Source organism: Anas acuta, chromosome 6 (assembly GCF_963932015.1).
Source record: "Anas acuta chromosome 6, bAnaAcu1.1, whole genome shotgun sequence".
Classification (NCBI taxonomy): Eukaryota; Metazoa; Chordata; class Aves; order Anseriformes; family Anatidae; genus Anas; species Anas acuta.
The window spans coordinates 455283-478233 of NC_088984.1; the positions used below are offsets into that span (position 1 = coordinate 455283).

Genomic DNA, 22951 nt, shown 5'->3' on the forward strand with positions numbered 1-22951 from the left:
TTCTTTCCACAAATTTACCCAGTCATTTCTTTACCAATCTGCAGCATCCACAAAATTTACAAGTTAACACAATATTGAAATATACATGAAACAGTATTCATAGTTTCCTTTTCCCACCAACTGTCTTTCTTCCAGGCAGAAAAATGCCAGTCAAATCAATTTAAATAATTTATAGTTCAGAGCCATTCCACAACTTTAGTCATTCCTGCTGCCCTACTCTAGCTCTTTCCTAGTGGAACTATAGATTTTTGAAGTTGGTATTACCAGAATCTTCCTGAGGTAGCACAACAGACTGATACAATAGCATAACAATACTCTCTCCGGCTTATGAACTATTCCTTTCCTTTTTTACTGTTAGGATTGTTTTTTGACTGTTGAAGAGCTGAAGTTTCCACAGCATTATTGCAACGTGGCCGTCTCCTTCCTAATCCTCTGAACTGGCTTTCCTTCTCATCAACATTATGTGAAATTTGCAGGACTCCCGCCCTCCCCATTAACACCTATATTCACCTTGACTGAACTTCACCTGCTGTTCTGTCACCTACGTATTCATCCACCATGAATAACTTAGCAATGCCAGCACACTTTACAACTTTACCATGCATTCCTTTTTCAGTTGATAAATGCATTGAACAGTTTAAATCTCAGCAGTTACGTAACTGTTGGCATGTTCCCTCCAGCACGCAGATGATCCTCTGTGTAACTATTTAAACATAAAAATTAAAGTCTTTTGTCTTACCCCATAATGGTTAAATTTCTTCAATTTCTTCTTTGGAGAGGTCCCCCTAGAAATCCAGGGATATTTCACCACCTAAGATATCACTTGTCTACATGATTTCCTTCAAAGAATTCCAACAATTTTGGGGGTCATGACTTTCCTTTAAGAAGTCAATAATGATTGTTTCCTATTATGCTATATTTGCCAATATCCCCACTAACTCTGTTCTTTTTTACAGTGGAATCAGTTTCCCTGCTATGGACAGAAAAACTTCTTTCTGTAGTTCCTTAGAGCACAACTAGAACCTGACAAAATTTTCTTTAAAGAACTCTAGGAAGTCTCTGGGTCACAGATGCTGTCTGGCTCTTATGGGTTGCTATAATCTTCCTGAAGTCTGTTAGAAGGGCATTGTGACAGGATACAAATTACCGAGATTTCGTGAGGGTGTCAAGGATATATATGTACTTGATAAAAAAAAAACAGATTGATTTACCAAGGATAATGTGCAGCTGCAATTGTTATTTACAAACAGGTTCAGGATATGATAATCAAAGGCAGCCTCAGCCACAGTGATCATCAACTAGTGGGTTTCAAGAATGATGGGAGTGAAGAACACAAATGGCAGAGTGCAGGCAAAGCCTGAACTTTAGGAGAGCTGCCTTTGGCTTACTCAAGGAAATGGTAGGTCTGATCCCATGGGAGATGGCTCTGAAGGTTGAAAGAACATAGGAAATTGGCGGGTCTTTAGGAACAGACTCTTTCCAAGCACAAAACCAGTCCATCCTGATAATACAATGAACAAATATATCTAACAGGAGATTGACTTGGCTCACAACTCAGCTTCCATACAAAAAGACGGTAGACAGGAGCTGGTAGCAGGAGCAAAGGAGGAATTCAGAAACATTGCTGGGCATGCTGGGATGATGCTATGAAAGCAAAAGGTTGCCCAGATGTGAAACTGGTGAGAGAAATCAAGGACATGAAAAAGAGCTGTTATAATTAGAAGTAGTTCACTGGAGAAACACTGGAATAGTTGGCTTGGAGGCTGGTATACTTAGTGTGTAAGCACTGAAACCAGTTACCTAGACAGGCTGTGTAGTCTCCACCATTGAAAAGTTTTCAGGACCAGTCTGGATAAAGTCCTGAGCCTTACCTCAGAGCTGACCCTGCTTTGTGAGGAAGGGGTTGGCTTACTGACCTCCTGACATCCCTTTCAACTTGAGTTATCCCAGGAACCCTAAGAAACCCACCTTTCTCTGCTTAGGTTCATGCAAATAGCAAAAAGGAACTGCTTACAAATGATCTCAAAACTGGAGCACAAACCTGAAGGTTAGTTGAAACTAGTTCTCTTACCTAGTCTATTCTCAAGTGTCAGGCATGCTGATTAATTTTTTTATTGATTAAAACTCTTAATTTATGCTTAATTTGAAACTAACTAAAAGTTCCACTGTACATTTATGGAAGACTCTTCCTGCAGTCATCCTCTGCATTCACTAATGCCTTTAAAAACAGAAGTTGCTTCCTATCTCTGTTCAAGCATGGTAGTACGAACAATTTAGCTCAGTAAACATTTACTTCAAAGGCAACAGCAGTTTCTAGTTCACACCATAAAGTCCAACAACCATTTTTTGAAGTCTCCTTTATAAACCAGTATTTTCTTCCTTTTAATTGACCATCCTAAATTAGAGTGCAATCAACTATCATCTCTGTAAGAACGTGAATATTTTTTAGTTACACGGCTCTAAGTTTACCAATTCAAGCAATGTTCATTCTAGCTTTATAGAAGAAACTCAACTTACTGTGACATTTTTTCATTTACAGCTTCCCTTCCCAAACAAAGTCGTCCTGCTGAAAACCTTTTTTCCTTGTCCTGTTTTTTTTCTGCTCCTTTATCCACCTCCTCAATGGACTGTTTCATTAAGGAAGCTTTTGACTCCAAACAAACCAGTAGCTTTAGTTCTGCCAATAATTTTTGGCTCTTTGGTAACTTAAGATATAGTTTCTCTCTTCCCTCCTTTTATAGTTACAATTGAAGATTGAACTGGAGCCAGAAGCACTGGTACTCTTCCAAGCTCTTCAAACAAAAAACTCCCCCACCTCCTATGCAAATAATTAAAACACAATGTCACTCACACAAGGTTGTGCAAACAGGACTGTACAGCCTTCTGTGTTCCAGGGAAGAAGCTCAGCTTGCTCTCCACAGTTTTGCCTGCCCATGGGTTATGAGATTCTAGGGGCTGAGCTACTTGAAGACTGATGGGCAAAACGGCAACTATTACCACACATGCGCTGCATCAAAGATGTCTCTGTCAGATGGGCACATTTGTCAGCGCGCCTGTTCACTAGAATAGGAATAATAAAATAGCTAACTTACTGATCTCTTGACATATGGAGACTGACTTCAGACTGATCAGTTCAAGCGTGAGCTCTACGCAGAGGGGTAGTGGACAAGAGAAAGGGAATGAGAAGTGTGATGCCAGCAATCAAAGTAATAGATTCAAAAAAGGACACTAAACCCAAGTTCTGTGTTGGCTCAGGGACCCCCCAGACTAGCAATTTCCAAATCTGTTATGAACAGATACCTCTAAGCTTGCTAAATACTAAGGTCCCCAAGAGCTTTTCTCAGCGAGATCAATCCAAACCTGAGAACTGATAATGACATTATTCATGGAACAGACAGGTTAAATGATGGAAAAAAATCTTCTTAGTTTAAAGGGACAGAACAAAACTAACACACCATCCACAGTACACCTGCAGCTAACACGTTCTGGCAAAAGCATTCTATCCTCTAAATCATCTGGAGTAGAAAACTACCTGGAAGTATACAACGTTCAAAGTAGGACACATTTACATAGAACATCTTTTCCTACCATTGCATCTTACATAAACTAAACAGAAAACTGAAACAGCCTATAAGGTAAAATAATCCTTCAAAATTAGCAAATGTTCACTTGAGTGAATTGGCAGTAAAAGCAAGTTGTTAATTACTTTGCATTGAAGTTTTTTCTCTTCTAGACATCACAAAATGGAATCTAGTTCTCTGAATTAGATTCTGTTTGAATCTAAGAAAATTCTGTTCGAATGTTAACACCAGTTACACAAAAACATGAAACATTTTACAGTGCATTTCTTACTGAAAAACATTCCTCCACATATTATTTTAAAATATTTTAACCAGGAGTATTGTTATGCACTGTTAATATAAGCTTGATTAAATACTTATTTTTAAATCAATTACCACAGGTGCAGGACTGGATAAATACAGTCTAGAGTATAGACACATTTGCTAGAAAAGTGGAAATGTATTAATTATGAAGCCTTCAAAATTAGATGTTTTCATGAACATTAGTGCAAATAACTGTTAATTACAGCTTCTGTTTTTGAATTAATAACTCCAAAGCACAAAGTCAGGAAAATCTGACTGATTTTAATTTACAAACCAAAATTTTTAAATAAATTATTCAAACTCAATAAAAACTTCGGAAAAAATCTTCATTAAAGAATGTGTAGCATCTAGTGATATACTCTTTCATTATTACCCTTGAATATGCAGTATATTGCTTCAGTCTAGCAGATACTAAAGAGAATTTCTACTCAAGGAAATAAGTTATGCAAGTGTATCACGTTATAGTCCCTTCCAACCCAAACCATCCTATGTTTCTGTGATATGCATATGACCATCAGCATGCTTGGCTTATAAAAAGTAGGACTACATAATAGAATCAAAGGTAGAACAAATGATGATATTTCAAGGGACATTTTTTTCCTTTGAAAATATGAAATGCAATAGAGCAAAGACATTAAAAGAAATTAACAACATTGTTTACATTGAAATATACATCCGTAAACCAGGGGGACTGAAGTTAGAATTTTATTCTACCACAGGTTAGAATAACTACATCTTAATTTTGCAACATTTATTTAATTTTCCATGTCATCATTGATGCTTTTATCCACCATATCCTGAAAAAAACTCAACCTGCTATTCATATGCTATTGAACATAGTGCTCTGCAATCTGTACAGCCAGTATTCTCTTGCTTTCTATTACTCCCAGATGCTAGCTAGATCATTTATATTAAACCATCTTCCATCAGCTTTAATTTGTTGAAACTCACAGGAATATCACAGAATGTTTCTACCTGAACCCCATCACCTGGTTAGGTATTTGTACAAAACAATTGCACAAATGCCAATGTATTCAAAGCACTTCATAAACCTAAGAAATCTCCCTCCCTCCCCCACTTTTTTTTTTGTCTATGTATCACAGTGAAAAGATTTTAAAGGTGTTGTGAATGCAGCTTTCCATTTAAAATTTAGCAACTCTTATATGTCTCCTGCAAGAGAAACAGAAGCCTATACTTTGCTTATTAAAGCGCATCACTAATCCAAACTGAGTTATGAGGTTGGTCAGATACTATCTTGAAACTAGCTACAATGCAGTTAGGTTTTCCCAACAGTTACAAAACTAGGAGTTAGATCCTGACCTTCCTTTAAGTCTTTGGCAAAAATCCTATTTCCTTCTACATTAAAAGGCAGGATAAAGTCCTTTGAAGCTGTTTATTATGCAAATCACTTGCAGCAAGAGACAAAACATCAAAATATATTCTGCGACTCAAAATTTTACCTAAACTATCAAATACTGACAGACAACTTAAACTGAGAATACTTAACAAATTGTATTTACTATCCTCTGGTAATACTTTGAGCAAGCTTTTTTCTTTAATTTTATGTAAAATGGGTTGTTAATCAAGACCTTTCTCAGTGCTGACAAAAAACTTTTGCCAGTCTTTGTTCTTAAACTTTATACATTTTACAACTAAGAATTTCAAAACTGTTGAGTGCACAAGTAGTAGGAATATGGACAATTTCACCTGACGCTCAAGCTTTGACCTGAGTGAACTCAACTGATGCTGTTGTGTTGGAATGATTTATATGTGCAGAATGTTGATAAAAAGGGAACCAGATGGAGTGCCTTATTTAGTAAGGCTCACACATAAGTACGTGGTCATTACTAACGATGCAACCTCTAAAAATTATGAAGTTTCTTGCCGAAACTTCAGCAGTTATTTAACTATTAATACGTTTATATGTGTAGATATAAGCAAAATAAATTAGCTTTAAACCATAAACAACCTTCTGAAACAAATACTGCCTTAATATTGTATACTTAATAGGTATGCCAAATACTTACAATCATTAGTAATAACAGGTCACTTTTATACTACTGTTAACATATATATGAACACGGGGTTTTGCAGCTGTCTTAACTGAATTACTAATCATAAATTATCAGTTTTAAACATATTCAGACATTTCAATAAAGGTATTTACTATACAAATTAGAATAATTATTTGCCATATGAAATAATACATTCTATTTAATAACCAACTATCTTTTCTCTCTTTTTTTTTTTTTTTTTTTTAACCCGAGAACATGCAAAAAGCCTTCACTGCTCTTGTTCTCATTGCAAAGGATTAACATGACTTTACTGTGTTACTTTATATAAAGTGTCAGGAAGTGTTACTTTTATATTGTGTCAAATCTGAATCAAAATACTACAAAGATTTGAGTTGTTCATTGGTTTCATGTTACCTGGGGACTTTTTGTTTGATCTTGACTGCATCAAGTAAGACTGTCGTGGTAGCAGAGGTGAAGATGGAAGAGACATTGAAACTCCTTTAGCCAAGTTCATTCTGTAAGTATCCTCAGAGACAGGCTGATTGCCAATGGGGAAATCTGCATTGTGGCCAGATGTTGCAACAATCTGCAAGGCATTCTCTGGGCAGGAGTCACCTGCTAAAAATAAAATGTTGTCATCTGTTATGTGATATACCAAAACAAAAGTTAGGCATTTTCATTGAAATACAAGTATTTAACACAGAAAAATATACATTTGCCAGCACCAAGTCAGCATGATCGGACTTCTCACTGTGTACCCTCCACTATAGAATCCAGATGGAAAATACACCAGAAAAATTTAATCCACTAGAAAAATTTAAAATACAAAACCAAGCAAGATTTTATTTACTGTAGTAAAGATAGCAAGAGGGAAGAAAAAAAAAAAACTCACTTTCAACAAAACAACAACTTTTCAGATTTCATTCTCAGAGGCAAAACTACAGTTCTTATGAATACAAAATCTTCTCTACAGATTAAAAGTATATTAGGATTACCATGACATCCTTAAATTCGATGACTATCTGAAAATGTGTGTTTTTTTTTTTTACTGAAAAGTAATTAGAAGATAAATTTCATAGGGTGACCACCCTACACTTAATTTAAAAGGATCTCACAAAAAAGTACACTCACAGACAGTTCAGCCTTTTTATTTTTGCTGTAAAACAGAAGTCCAGTTATGTGCAATATGATAGCTTCTTTTATTATTTATTTATTTACTAAGTCTGAGAAACAAAGTATTAGTTCACAACATACTAAGTAGCAGATCAAAATAGGGAAATACACTGAAAATAGACATATCCTGCTAGAGCAAGTTCAGCTAAATCAAAAATGTTTATGAAACAACAGAAAAAATATATTGAATCATTATTGTGAGCAAAGACAGCAGTAATAGATATTGAAAGTGTTCAGTTTTTCCTAGTCAGACGACAAAAACAGGTGAAAATTAATGTTAACTAACTGCAGCTTTTTTTATACTCAAATTAGGGTATTGCTCAATAATTTATACAAATTGCTGTCAAAATTGAATCTGTGTGACCAAAGGTCAAAAAGCAAAACCAAACTGATGCAAAGAGGACAGTACACAGTATTTTTTAGATTAATCTGTGCAGCAACAAGCAGCACAGTTGAAGTATGGGAATCCAAAGTACAAGAACAGACAAACAAAGGAAAAGCAATTTATTTTCAAATATGAACTTTCCATATGTTTATTTTCTTACAATAAGGAAACATTTCAGATAGATGTGCCTCTGTAAGATCTGCCTTGTGAGAAACAACGTTGTATTTTTGCAATAGAAGGTGTTTTTGCCGTGGAAAATTCCACTAACCTTGCATGTTCAAAAGTGATTGTGCAGGCATGACAGTAGCATAGCAGCGGGCAGTATGTTAAGCAGATAAGGGGAAGGTCCTGCTGTCCCAAAATAAGAAGGATAGCTACGAAAAACAGGATGAGCAGAACGAAATCAGTAAAAACAAATCACAGGCCCTCTAGTCAAGGGAAAAGAAGGAAAAAGAAAAGAAAAAAAAAAAAGGAAAAGGAGAAACTAACAGTTAGTCAAATCAAATCGTACATATAGGGTATAGAGGTGTGTTGAGTAGGTTGTGATCTGTATTACTCATCCAACGAGGAAACAGGAGAAATCAGGTGTCGGGTAATGGGGAATATGAGGTTATGATAAACTTCTACTGTGCGCTCTTGCTTGTGGGATACCCGCTGTTGCAATCGCAAATAAAATGGCTTCACAGAAGATTCCGTCTTTTTTGGGGATTTTTCTCACAGCCTTTCTCGTTGACTCCGTTGTCATTCAACTGTTGTTGCCTTCAATTTGTAAGAGCTCTTTCCTACCACAGTCTACTACAGGCATCCTTAAGTGCATACAGTAAATTTCCCCACTGTGACAGAAGGCAAAACCCAAACCTAGCCCTCTGAGAAAAGTAAAAATATTTTTGCCAATTTATCTGCCACTCTCTTTTTCAGAAGTATACAAGGAGGATGAGAAAACCAAACAGGCCTAAAATTTACAGTCTAATTCTGTATTTCTAACACTGCAAATATTTAAGCTGTTGTGTTTTTTTTCTAGACATACTATTTTCCTCACAAGAACGATACATGACAGCTATGTAGATATATTTGTAAGATAAATGACCTTGAAGAATGCTATGCTAGATTCAAACTTTTTTTTTTCAATTTATATATGTAAAACTTACTCTCTTGCTCCTCTGAACCCACCTTAAAAATCACCTTTCAAAGGTTCTCTTTGTTCAAACAAAATTCATAGCGACAGGTAATGAGGTAATGATTTCAAGGAAACAGCAAGTAAGTTTAACCAAGTTAGGAAAGAAATGAAACATTAAATAACTAACTTTTTATTCTTTTTAAAATTTCATTGCAACAATTACAGGAGTGTAACTATTGGCTTAAACTCCTGGGAACTAGAAAAACAGCCTCAATATTTGACCAAACTAGCTGTAAAACACCAAACTTAAAAGAAAAACAAGTACTAACCAAGTATATAACTAAAATAAAAAGCTACAAAATGTTAGAGGCTATAATTACATATATCAGCGTTTTAAAATCTCATATCTACATCACTGAATTCCCATTATACTTCCAGTGAAAACAAGAAGCTAAGGATTTTTTTCTCTGTCCTTTTAGAGTTAAACTTTGACAATAGGTGTTTTTAAACACAGGCTTAATATTAGGTACGTTATTGATTATGCAATACAGTATATGCAAGTTTGCCTCATATATTGTTGAAGAACACAAAGAAAACTGTTATGATGCTCATTTCAGTTTTTTCCTTTAGATGCAAACAAAAGTAGCAGTCATACAGGTGACTACAATGAGAAAAATACTGTCTTTTTTTTTTTTTTTTTTTTAAACTGAGAGAACAAAGAGTGGAAATTACTTCCTCCCCCTTCAGGGTTAATAAGTCCACCTACAACTCCCTTTTACTGTGAAGGAAGCAAGCAGTGTTTAACTCGTTGTCTTCTTAATAAAATGCATGAATTTTAATTTATCCTCCTCTATTGTATACAAAATGTTACACGCCATGGAAAAGCCCTACAAAATTCAGTATCAAAGGGCTAAATACAGCTCTGTAGCATATCTCTAAACAATAAATTTAGATGATTTGATCATGACAATAATTTGAAACATGTTTTACAGTGTGTTTATATACTATTGTCTTAGCAATCTTTGTTATAGCAACACTGTTTTTTCTTCAAATTTTGTTTTCCTGACACCACCAGAGGTGCTGTGGGGAGAGGTACAAAGATGATGGCTTGGATTGTAAGAGTAGTATGATTTAAAAAAACAGAAATCCAAAATGCGTGTAGAAATTCTCCTTTTCAATCACTTCTTTTTTCTAATTTTACAAGTTTCTGCTTGCTTCATTCGTACACCTATGCTGTTAAGGTACTATAGCTTTTAACTAGAGCAAAAATTCATACCTTGAGAAAACCCAACCATATTGACTTCAATCTATGAGGATGTTATTTCCTCAGTGATGCTGGAAACATACCTAAACACTAATTAATTCTACTGAAGCAGAAAAAAAGCAGACTATCAATAAAAACTGGTAAGGATACAATGGAATAACAGAGGAGCAAACCCTGTCAGACAGCTATTAGACATAAAGCATTTCAAGAAAGCAGAAACTGCACAGTCCTCCTGCAGGAACTTTCTAAAAAGCTGTTAGTGGAAGGCTATGCTAGCTAGCAGACCAGCCCCATGCCTGCAGCCCCAAAAAGCAGGCAACAGGAGTAGATGGTAACCAACAGAGCTCCTGCACCGCAACCTGCCCAACACTGTCCCAGGCACAGGCATAAACCGCATCTTCTAGGGGAAGAACTCCCCACAGACCCCGAAGGTTCAAGAAGGACTCTCACAGTAATAATAAATGGAAACCTTTAGTGTTTGAATGTTAAAACCTTATGTGGATTCAAAGGCTGTTCACAAGGAAGTAACCTGTTGATGCAACTAAAAGCGACCTGCAGTTAAGGAAGCCCTCAAGACCCCCAACAGGCAGAGGCTGGCAAGAGGGTGTGCAGCACAGCAGCTTGCTTTGCTCTCTCTCTTCCCCAAGCATCTTCTTACGGCGGGCCTTCCCACTGGCTCTCTCCCTCACAACCACACACATGCTCTGCCCCCCCAGAGGAAACAAGGGATAAAGAAAGCACCCTGAGCGGGAGGTAGGGAGTGGGGAGCCACAAAGAAGTAAGTGTGTCAGGGGAAATAGTGCAGACTATTTGGAAAACACATTGAAATTGAATTTAAATGAATTGAAACTACTTCAGCAGAATGCATGAAAACTATAGTCTTGTGCTTATGCTAGAATTCAGGTTAATTTATCATAAAGGAGCAGGATGTCAATCTTTAAAACAGTGAAAGCTAAAACAACCAAAACATAGGTTCCTTGACTAGGTCTAAATATTGACAGCAACTGCAGGACAGACAATATTCTACAGTTGTCTCTCAGTATTTAACTCTGAGATAGACAATTTGTCCTCTTTTCCCTTAATCTACATGCCTAAGTGAAACAAGAGTCCTGGCCCATTTAAAAATATTTCTGATATCAAACTGTGCTATAGCAGAAGTAAACTTAAGTTCTGCTTAAAGGCACTTTAAAAAAAAAAAAAAAAAAAAAAAGCACCCTATTGCTTATAAAGCTTCCTAGCATGCACCATAGGGTAAAGAGCACCAAAAGCACTTTTCAGATAAACAAGAACTTGACTATAACTGCCCAGATCTGACTAGGTGGGACTCTGGTATAAAGCAAAGAAGCTATAAGCAAATGTTGCTATGCAACAGTTGCAAACTTCACACTTTCCTAAAACTTTTGAGGCAGTAGACTAGAAAGTCATAAAAACCTAGGTGCCACAGCAAACCTCCCTTGGAAAAAGAGAATACTGACAGGATTGGTCTAGGACTGCACGACTACCAAGGTCACTGCCGGCTTACATCAGCAATCCTCAGAGTTCAATAAACAGTTGAAAAGGCAAGAAAGGAATCAGTATTCTCCACAGAAAAGAACATCACCTGCATTAAACATGGTTGCCTCAATCTCAACCTGCACGCACATGTTCTGTCTGCTAGCTGCCCTCATGTTTCTGCGGGAATAGAGGCATCGATAAATTTGTCTAACATTTGTGTATTATTGTTCTCTACGCACCAGAAGTCCCATGACACCTCTGTGAAAACTACTGAGTTTTCAAGAAGACCTCAAGTAGCAAACTGTACTAACGTATGTGTATGTGCAGCACGATAGTAAGAAAGATTGTCTCTGCAAACAGGAGTATGCAACACTTAGAAGTTCTTACACGTTATTACTAACAATATTATTAAATTTTATTCTGGTAGGACATGCTTCTCCCTAACAGATGTTAAAGAAAAGATCTGACTTTACCAACAAGATCAGAAGGGAACAATCAGGGGAAAAAAAAATAGTTATATGCAATGAGGGGAACTACCAAGCACTTTCCAGAAAGAGGTTTACTAAAGATTACTAAAACAGCATTTTTGGTATTTTAAAAAACAATTTACTTCTGCGTTCCATTCCCATCCAATTTTTCAACAGACTTGACAGGTAACAGCAACAGAATTCTCTTCAGCAACTGTGTCCACATTGCTTTATTTCAATTGTACAAGGACACTTGCCCTTTAAAGTATCTGTCTTTCAAAACTGAAGTGCTCACACGTGCATGTGTGCATGTACATACACAGCTGACCCAATTTAACAAGAACACTGTGAGGACACAAGGATCCAAGTGACCCAGTCTTTGCAGTTAGGTTAAGGTAACCACTCACACTGATCACAAGTTGAAAAAAATTCATAGTAAGAGAAGTAAATCATCACTGAGCCTTCTGGGATAAGAACAGGCTTCTGTCTTGTAAAATCCATGCAATAAGGAAGATCAACATCTACTAATTCGAGTACTGTGTTCAGTTTGGGGCCCCTCGCTACAAGAAGGACATGGAGGTGCTCGAGCCAGTCCAGAGATGGGCAACGAAGCTGGTGAGAGGTCTGGAAAACGAGTCTTAGGAGGAGCGGCTGGGGGAGCTGGGCTTGTTCAGCCTGGAGAAGAGGAGGCTCAGGGGTGACCTTATCGCACTCTACAGGTACCTTAAAGGAGGCTGTAGAGAGGTGGGGGGTTGGTCTATTCTCACACGTGCCTGGTGACAGGACAAGGGGGAATGGGCTAAAGTTGCGCCAGGGGAGGTTTAGGTTGGATATTAGGAAAAACTTCTTTACCGAAAGGGTTGTTAGGCACTGGAATGGGCTGCCCAGGGAAGTGGTGGAGTCACCATCCCTGGAGGTCTTTAAAAGACGTTTAGATGTAGAGCTTGGTGATATGGTTTAGTGGAGGACTTGTTAGTGTTAGGTCAGAGGTCAGACTAGGTGGTCTTGGAGGGCTCTTCCAACCTAAATGATTCTGTGATTCTTTCTTTCTTTCTTTCTTTCTTTCCTCTTGAGACTGATATGGACTGGCCAACAAAAGGGAGGAATTAGCGTGGAAGGGGAAGAAATCTCATTACAGCATGAGTAACTGGGCAGCAGTGAAGGGCATTGAGTTAGAAAACAAACCAAGTACAGATTAGAATAAACGTTCAAAGGTCCAGATGGCCACTTATGCTTGTACTTATTTGTAATTATTTGCTCACTTTCAATCATTTATGTCTGAACTCTGGATTACTGTTTCAGCATACAAAATACTCATGTTCCCTCTCATGTTCCCTTCCAGTGTTAACTTTAAATAAAAAAAAAAAAAAGAAACAAACAAAGTTTTAAAACAGGGAAATAAGTAGAGGTTAATAGGACCACTGAAGTTATTTCTATACATGTGTTTCAAGAGCAGGATCATGGTGTGTTCCCTCCCTCCCCTTCGTATCTATGTGGGATTTACCACTGGAATTAGCTTCTGGGAAAAGACATTCACCACATAAAATACTCACTGCTCAGCAAAAAATGAGTTTAAATTCTTAAATAACTGTCAGCAGACATAGAAAATGGGCAAAGCAACATAGAATAATCAAAAACAGCTCCGTATTTAAAGCATGAAACAATGCCTCTTCTGTTGCAAGATATTTTTAAAGCAACAGCCAAAAGTCACACTGAAGCTTGAAAGTATTCCAGTAAAAGTTCAGTGCTCCAGCTAGTGGATATGTATTTTACCTTTGCACTTAAAATTCAAAGCCTTATGTCATAAAGAGTTTGGACAGAAAATGCCAATTCAATTTGCATATTTAGTTTTAAAACTATTAAAACTAAATAAAACATCAAAACTTTAAACTATTTTATTTAATTATTTCAAGCCTTTGAATTTGCCAAGAGGGTATCTGAAGGTGTCATTGCTCTCAGCTTAGTTACAAGTATATTTGGTCAGATACCAATGTTTAATGAGACCTAATGCTTATATCAAGTGGGGATCAAAAATCCATTCCAACTAAATAAGTTCTGCACAGGCAAATAACCCTGAAAGCACTGAATTTTAATTAATGATTAAATAAATATGGATTTTGATAAAAGATTATGCCTTCTTGCATTGGAAATTCACTTTTAAAGTAGCAATTTAGTTGCCATTAACAAAAATAATAGTGTCAGGAAATTTAAACACATTTAGGTTTATCATTCAAAGTGCTGCACTAGCACTGTTGGTCAGGCTTATAACAGTGGCCTATGCTAACAGGAATGGCAGAAAGAAGCAAGAATGGCAGAATATTATACAGGTGATCACAACTCAGCACAAGTTACATGTCTTTGAAAGCCATTTTACAGCTCTGTAAGAACACAAACTGTAATCTATCTCCTAACTAAATCTGAACACATACAAAAAGAGAAATAAATTTGAAATTTTGAGTTTTCATCCAAGTCATTTAGTATAAAACATCAATACAAAAACTAAGCATATGAAAAAAGGGTAAGAGTATGTCAAGTCTAGAACTAGAACATAATGCAGAAATAAAAGGATCTATTCTATCATATTTAAGTCAAAAATATTTATATACAGATACCAGAATACAAAAAGGAAAAACAAAGGAAACTTAGCCTTGAAAGATTAAAGTAAAAAATTAAGTCTGATCTACAAGAGAATGGAACAAGATCCAAGATAATAATATTAATAATGGAATTTTGTTACCCCAATTGAAAAATTGAAACATAAAGACGACCACTGAATATGATGCATAACATCAAATAAGTACTTCCATACCCTTTACTTCATCACCCAGAAATCACAAACACTGATCTCATTCTTATTTCTCCAGATTCTCTACCTCCACAGCACTGCAGTATTATGTTCTAAACTTTACCTTTTTGTTGATATAATAATTTGCCCCTTATTATTTGAGCACTACATAGAAGTCAAACAATCCTTCAAACTAGAAAGCACAAAAATCCCAACTACTTACCACATTAATTTCTACTGACGTTTTCATGCATGCTGTGTACTACATTTGATGTTAAACTTCTGATGGGATTTAGTGCAGAAAAAACACTGCAAACTAAGCACAATACTTCTATTATTCATGTTCCTTCAGGCTTGATATTGGGTCAACAGAATGACAATGCTCATGTTACTAAAAAGCCAACTGAAATAATTGAGCATGTTCCGTAGATACATATTATAGAGGATTTTCATCTCTTTTCAAGTTAAAATCCATTATAATTATGATATATCTACTGATCTTTTGATTATTTGGTAGAAGAAAAATACAGATTCCCATGCAGGCAGTATGCCAACTTAGGACAGTTAAAGAAAACAAACATAAATGTTTACTACACAGTAACTGGCAGCACATAAAACCAACAGGAAATAATACAAATCTCCCTCTGAAGCATTTTTAAGTGTTTAAGAAAGTGTTGCTGAAGTATAACTTCTACTAAAATAATCATAATTTAGAAGTAGTTTTGGTTTACATTCTGAGACTCATTAATATGTTATTTATAAAATCATTGTATCATGGAGACAGACAAGGGGACTTAAACCCTATAGAATTTGAGTTAGAAAACAAGTCTTCTGACTCTGATTTCTTGGATTATGACACGAAGGTATGAACTTTGTGTGCTATACTAAAATAACAAAGGTCAACTCCTTGCAAGAGAGGCCAGAGGTAGAGCATCTCCCAGTTGCTACAGAAGTCAATTTCAAAACCTCAAGGAAAGAAACTGGAAAACATACAATCCACAGTCAGCTGTGAAAAGATGACAACAAGTCATATCCAAGGGATTTAGAAAGAAGCATAGGGTAGAAATAAAGACAGAGATTAGATCATCTTACATCTAGAAAATAAAGTTCATTAACAAACAAACAAGACAAAAAACAAAGAATAATGAAAGAAAATTCATGCCCTAAAGGAAGTCATAATAACTGGCAACAGTTACACTAACAGACTCCCAGTCAAAAAGCCTAAGTACGACACATGTCACTAGAAAGGGCAACTCCTAAGCAATACTCAAAGACTCAGAACCTCTTTCAGAGTTTAAAGAGAGTATATTTCTTTGATGACAATAACCTTACAGAGAGAAGAAAATACCATTTTTATGTTGTTTCTAAGACTGAATGAAAACCTTAAGAAATAAAGGTAAACTGAGAGAGTAACTCTTACATATTTGCAGTCCAGTGTACATTAGAAAGCCATGGATTGCTTCTGAGGACACAAAAATAAATGTTTCTGTTTATAGAATGGATTGGGTTGGAAGGGACCTTGAAGTCCATCTAATTCCAATCCCCTGCCGTGGGCAGGGACACCTCCCACTAGACCAGGTTGCTCAAAACCCCATCCAACCTGGTCTTGAACACTTCCAGGATGCGGCATCCACAACTTCTCTGGGCAACCTCTCCCAGTGCCTCACCACGCTCAGTAAAGAATTTTTTCCTCATCTCTTATCTAAATCTACCCTCTTTTAGGTTGAAGCCATTACTCCTTGTCCTGTCACTACACCCCCTGACAAAGAGTCCCTCCCCAGCTTCCTTTAGGTCCCTTTGGTACTGGAAATTTTATTGAAATGTGGAGTAAAGCTATCAGTGACATAGTAATTTTTTGGCAGAGCTGGGTTTACAACCCAGAACAAAACATAGTCTTCAGTACTGTCCAACTATTGAAATGGTTTTAACTTCTCTAAGGATCCAGCTCAGAGAAGAAAAAAGATAACTTAAAAAGGAAGTGGGTAGTGTTGCTGACAAGTGCACAGGTGGGAAGTTAATGTCAAACTGTTTTAAGTGATCCTTGAGACAACACGTACAACGTATTGCATTGTTGCTCCATATACAGTTATTTCACCTGGGGACTGATACAAGATAGTCAGACATCTGACTGATTTCTCTCTTGGAAATACAAGATTACTTAAAATTTTATGTCACAAGGCTGCTGATAGACCCTTCTATTCATCATTATGCTTACAGGCCTAGTATCTCTTGCTAGGTTGTTGATCCAGAGTCTTACACTTAAATACTGTGTAATAACAATAAATCTACCCTCTTTTCACAGAATCACAGAATCATTTAGGTTGGAAGAGCCCTCCAAGACCACCTAGTCTGACCTCTGACCTAACACTAACCAGTCCTCCACTAAACCATATCACCAAGCTCTACATCTAAATGTCTTTTAAAGACCTCCAGGGATGGTGACTCCACCACTTCCCTGGGCAGCCCATTCCAATGCCTCACAACCCTTTCAGTAAAGAAATTCTTCCTAATGTCCAACCTAAACCTCCCCTGGCGCAACTTTAGCCCATTCCCCCTTGTCCTGTCACCAGGCACGTGTGAGAATAGACCAACCCCCCACCTCTCTACAGCCTCCTTTAAGGTACCTGTAGAGTGCACTAAGGTCACCCCTGAGCCTCCTCTTCTCCAGGCTGAACAAGCCCAGCTCCCCCAGCTGCTCCTCCTAAGACTTGTTCTTCAGAATATCTCCATCTTTTAGTTTAATGCCATTCCCCTTGTCCTTTCACTACATTCCTTAACAAAGAGTCCCTCCCCAGCTTTCCTGTAGGCCCCTTTTAGGTACTGGAGGGCCTCTACAGGGCCTCCCCACAGCGTTCTCTTCTTCAGGCTGAAGAACCCCATCTCTCTCTTTGTAGGAGAGGTGCTCCAGCCCCTTGACCATCTTTGTCGTCCAACTCTGGACTCACTTTAATACACTCACCCTTTTTCTGTTTGATTCCCAACAATCATAAAATAGTTTTATGTTAGTTTCATGTGAAGGGTGTAGATTGAGTGGTTTCCCCTGCCCCAGGTTTGTGCTTTATCCAGTATGTACATCATTTTACTGGAAGGAAGGAGTACAAGACAATGCTGAGATCAACTTCCATTGCATAGAAATGACTGTCTGAATGGGTATAAAGAAGCCTGTTTCCTACTGCAGAAAACAAAGGAAAAGCTAGGTTCAGAAGTTGTATGCCCAGATCAAAAAAATTGCTTTGTTAAAAAGTTTGCTTCCTTGGCACATCAGTTTACCTAAATATGATACCAACTACCTTGTCTTTGAATTCACAATTAGAAATAAGATCACTAAGTTTTGTTATGGAAAGTGCTGTCAACGCTGCTCTCTTTCACGTACTTGTACACATACTGTACTCATGCCGTACGCAAGTACATGCACTTTTACACACACACAAGTTTTGCTTCACTCAGATTTTACCTAATGCTACAACACTCACTCACTTATCAATGCCTCCCAGATACATCTAGATAAACCCATAGTAATTAAACAATTGTAGGAAAGAAGAATTGTAATGGAAGTGATTACAGGATCCAAGCCCTACTACACACTGCTAGCATGCTGCTATTGGAGTAGCACCAGGCACCATTTCTCCATTCACAAGTGACATTCCCACAACACTGACTTCCACCTGATTAGAGCAGAAGGTAATGTGTATATAAGAGCCCTCTAGTAGTCTTTAGTATAACACATAAGGTAGCCTCTTTCCTAAAAGCATCAGCTCTCATTCTTGTGACCCTCCTTTTCAATATAAGTTTGAATTGAAGAAGTTCTTAAAAATTGAAATACACTTAGCAGTTAGGGTTCAAAAATGTTATGCACATCTTCAGCTCGTAAGACCTTATGTCAGGGCAAAAGAGCCAATTTCAACATTAAAATCCACACAGTCTATTTTTGCACTGTCAGTCTTAATTTCTTTCAAATTTTTAACCCCTTCCTAGACCGTTTCATACTACAGTTGTGCCCTCAATTTAGGTATGTTCTTCTCTTTCCTACTTGCAGTGGTTCTTCAGGGCTAACAGATGCAAAAACGGTAAGATGTAGTTAACACACAGACATTAAGTTATGTTCAGTAAAATGGGAGTCATCCCACACAGCTTTAAGTTATGCCGACTTCAGGCTAATTTTTTTTTTATTCACAAGTAAAACTGTGGGACAACAGGGGTTACTTCTGTTTAAGAATCACCTATTGCAGTTTAGCCTCAACCTCTTCCACTTTTGACTTCAGTTAGAACGAGACAATTATGAACAGTCAAGACAAAGCTTTCAGAAGTTACAGCTCCTCCCCTGCAATCCTGTACATCAATGTTTCATCTCTTTCTACTAGGATGCAAAGAAAATAGATTTACCTGTGCACCTCAGCAGAAGCTTGCAAGCTCGTTCATACAGACAAATGTGACACAGCTGTGGCAACCTAACATCTTACTACCTTTCCAGCTATTATTCCTGAACAAATTATACTCAAAGAAGGTCACAGAAGTCTTCCTAACCAGATTCAGTTTGACACTACTGAATTTTTCTGTCTCGTCTACTTCCTGCTACATTCCGAAGCTTTGAAATACTTGAAAACTTTTTCAAAACTTTGTCAACATAAAAAAATCAAATGTATGTAACCATGAAATTCAAAGAAAAATCTAAATATACTATTGCACTACCCTCATATGCAGTGACTAAGAGGATGGATATTTCCACATTAACTCTCAAGTCAACTTCCATCATTAGCTTACCTTTTCAGTCTCTTCATAGTTCTGTGAATAAATTTTAAAAAGATGTTGTCATCAGGAATGTGAAGGCCCATGAAATGGGACAACTCTGCTATTCAAACAATTTATGTTTCTCCCTGTCTGGATTTTAGGGGTCATGGAGAGGAGTGAGTAAAAAAATAAATTCTACAGGCTGATCAGTGTTGTTTGCCTTGCTTCATACCTTCACCAAAAGAAGCTCAGAAATGTCTTACAGTTGAAAGAATTGGAAGGTCCTTTGAAATAAAACAGACAGAACTATGAAACTGAACACAGCTTCACAAGAAGTGGTAGATGTAACACAGAACAGAATGTACACATTTTTTTCCCCCAAACTTTTCTAAATATCTTCAAATACAAAACACGAAAGATGCCCAAATCTCTGGAAACCACTGCATAAATTAATTACTTCATTTTAAAAAGCAGTTCCTGCACTTCTATTTACTCTAACATTCACCAGCCAAGAATTATTCACTGATTTTTCCCAGTATTTCATTTCCACATCATTCAATTTATACATGAAACTTTAGATCTTTGCTTTTAAAGCAAAGAAAAACAAAACAAAAAAGAAACAGTAAAAACTATATACCCTAACATCTCCTTCTATTCAGGGATATAGCAGAATTGTATTTGTTTAAAACAAAGTGAGGAAACCCTTTCTTTTGCAGATGTTACTCTAGATAGATGTGATCAGATCCCCAAACAGGAAATACAGACTTTTTTTACCTAGAGGAGAGAGGCTTTTCAAGCTTCAGACTTTGATTAAAGTGTGGTCCAAGCTCCGTTCCAAACAAGCTAATTTTCCTTTTGAGGTTAAATCAATTTCCATTTAGTATTTTAAAGAAAAATGTACCAGGGAAAGCCTCACTACTGAAATCTTTAGCCTACTATGTTTAAACAATTCCAGCTGTTAACTTCAAGTTAGTGGTACATACAATATTAACAGGATGCCTTTCATCTTGCTCTGAGATCACTTCTGTGCATCTTTGTTCTAGTTTCAGGGTTTTTTCTTTCTAGAACAGTTCTCATCATTCAGTCACTTCGAAAGATGCTGTGGTGAAGTGTAAATTTCAGAAGACCACAAGAATTTTCTGAGTTACCTGCCAGTTGAACACAGAACTGCTTTTTGCAAAACAACACTTAAAAAACCTTCTTTGTAGGACTTTAACTTAGTACAGTTTTAAAAGTAGCATGGCAAGATACATATTTAACTTCCTTTTCAAAGCAAATGTAGTGATTGCATTGTTTTAAAGGTTTTGACAGTTTTAATGTGGTAGTCTATGTACTGTAGTGCACAGTACTTATTTAGTGCATTAAAGGACTATTTTTTTTTTATCTTTTACTTCATTATTATTATTATTATTATTATTATTATTATGGGAGTAATAAATTTGTGTTGCCAAAAAGCAAAAATTCACTCTTACTGATAATTTAGGATCTAAACTAACCAGAAAATCAGACATATTAATCTAAATTAGTAGTTCCCAGTTAAAGATAGAACTGTGAGGGAAAAGGTAACTGTCATGGAGATCCTTTAAGTTTCTAGCCAACAGAGCTTCACATAGGCTTCAGCATACCCTGCACAAAGCAGGCAGGTTTAATACTCAGCCGCCGACACCTGCACTTCTTTTACTATTACTTATTTTCAAAGAGCATTGCTGGTCATTGTCTGCTCATGAAAACAGGAATTAGCGTTCTTAATTACTTTCTCCCTGAAATACAATACAGTTAAGTAGTGGCCTACTGAATTTAAGATGAATAGAAAATAAAACTTATTCTGCTATTAATTAAAATTTGTTAATGAATAATTTTTACTTTCAAAAACCCCTGCAGTTAAAAGAAAAATCAGAACTTGATGGAAGCTTGATAACCAACTTTAAAAATTTTCACTTAATTTCAATATATTTTTTCCTAAATACGTGACTAACAATACATATATATCTCCTGTAACACATAATAAACCTTTTGTTATAACATAGTTGAAAAAGTAGTTTAAAATAGATTTTTATAGTTCATGGTTCTGAACCTCTGACCTTGGACCATGTTAAAGCTGACAGGACAATACATGCATCCTGCTCGCAGTATTTCTATGATAAGAAAAGTGAGCAAGCTGCTCTCATCTGCCCTTCTTCCTGGCAGCAGCTCCAGAATGAGTGCGCTGGATACGCACTTCCAGGAACCTCCTGGTTCAAACCTCCTACTTTTGCACAAAATGAATGCTCTGCATGTAAAGACTCTAGTCAAAGCAGAAGACCTATGGCATACAGACCTCCCCACACTTAGCGTAAGCAATATTGGTCACCCTCTGCCCTGAAGACTGGGCATCACTGCTGCAACAGAATAAATTGCTGAACTTATAATACACAACTCATCTACATTATAAAATATTTTATTAATACTCATACCTGATTCTTTCTTGTTCCCTTTTCCACCCTCTCGGCTCTTTTTTAAAACTGCCTTTAACATTTTAAATGTTGTTCCTAAAGGATAACAAAGAGAAACACAATTAAATGCAACATTAATAATGGCCATTCAAACAAAACCAAACAAAACAAGGTAGGATCAGTATAAACAAAACACTGAAGTAATTAGAAGAAACTTATTAGCAGGCTTTATTTTTAGTTCAATGTAGCTTGGTTAAGCAAAGTCCTAAAGCAGACGGCATTTTTAATACTTGAACTAAATAATTAGAGTTCGCTGCCTTTTTATAAAGAAAACTAATACAGCATTCTCCACATTCCATGTGTAATTAAGGTTATAAGGCTAAACCTCTGTAAGTTACTGTAAGACGCCCTGTCAAAAACAGAAAAGAATAAAAGCCCAACTCCTGACTTGAGCTCATCAGCACAGCTGAAGGAACTGGCGACGTGGCTGGATGAGCTGGAGACTCCAAACTGTAGAACTACAGAACTGATAGTGGACAATGGGACATGGTATCACCACACTAATGTTTTTCACCTATACAACACACTCTTGACCAACACAAGAACAGCACAACAAATTAAATCACTGCAGTCCTTATCACTGCTATGTACAGACACGTGTCAGACACATTCATGACTGTGAGCACATGCATTTCTGTCTCCCAGTCTGTGCTTGAGGTCTCAAATTTAACAGTCAACTTCAAGCAAGCAGCAGTTGCAGATTTGAGAATTACAAGTACAAGAAAAATATATCCAGGTTATAAAATTGGAAGACAGTTTAGATGTTTCAGGTAACTATCTTCCATTACAGGGAAAACAATGCAAGGAACAGTGAAGAGCAGTTCTTTCTCAGAAGCCTTTCTAAAGCATCTATAAATTCTAGTTTTTTTTGTTTGTTTTTGTTTTGTTTTTGTTTGTTTGTTTTCTCTCTCCATTGAAAAACTGCAAAGCTATCTCAGTTTAGCACATGATATGCAACATGAATGTACTACAAGTCATGTCCTCAGGTCCACTGTTATACAGAAGGAAAAAATTCCTTAGAATTTTCTGAGAGACAGACACAATCAGCTGGAAACAGCCAAATGATACAGACCACAAGCCACTTACTAAGTTGTACAAGGAGCAGCGCTGCCTTCCAAACAACCAAAGCCACCATCCCTCGCCACCT

The 22951-nt window shown here is 36.8% G+C and overlaps 1 protein-coding gene across 15 annotated transcripts in view; it reads right to left on the reverse strand.

Moving 5' to 3' along the window:
• The window catches only part of TANC1 (tetratricopeptide repeat, ankyrin repeat and coiled-coil containing 1), a 114577-nt gene that overhangs the window by 48536 nt on the left and 43090 nt on the right, over positions 1–22951 (reverse strand). For 5 of the 15 annotated variants that reach the window (XM_068686858.1, XM_068686860.1, XM_068686855.1 and 2 more), the window contains 2 exons: positions 21766–21840; positions 6314–6517 (listed from right to left, as the gene is read on the reverse strand). In XM_068686858.1, the coding sequence (XP_068542959.1) occupies positions 6314–6517; positions 21766–21840 (279 nt within the window). Of the gene's footprint in view, positions 1–2517; positions 2686–2851; positions 2871–6313; positions 6518–7725; positions 7748–21765; positions 21841–22951 lie in introns of those variants that run through there. The other 10 variants (XM_068686859.1, XM_068686852.1, XM_068686862.1 and 7 more) reach the window with 6 other exon arrangements.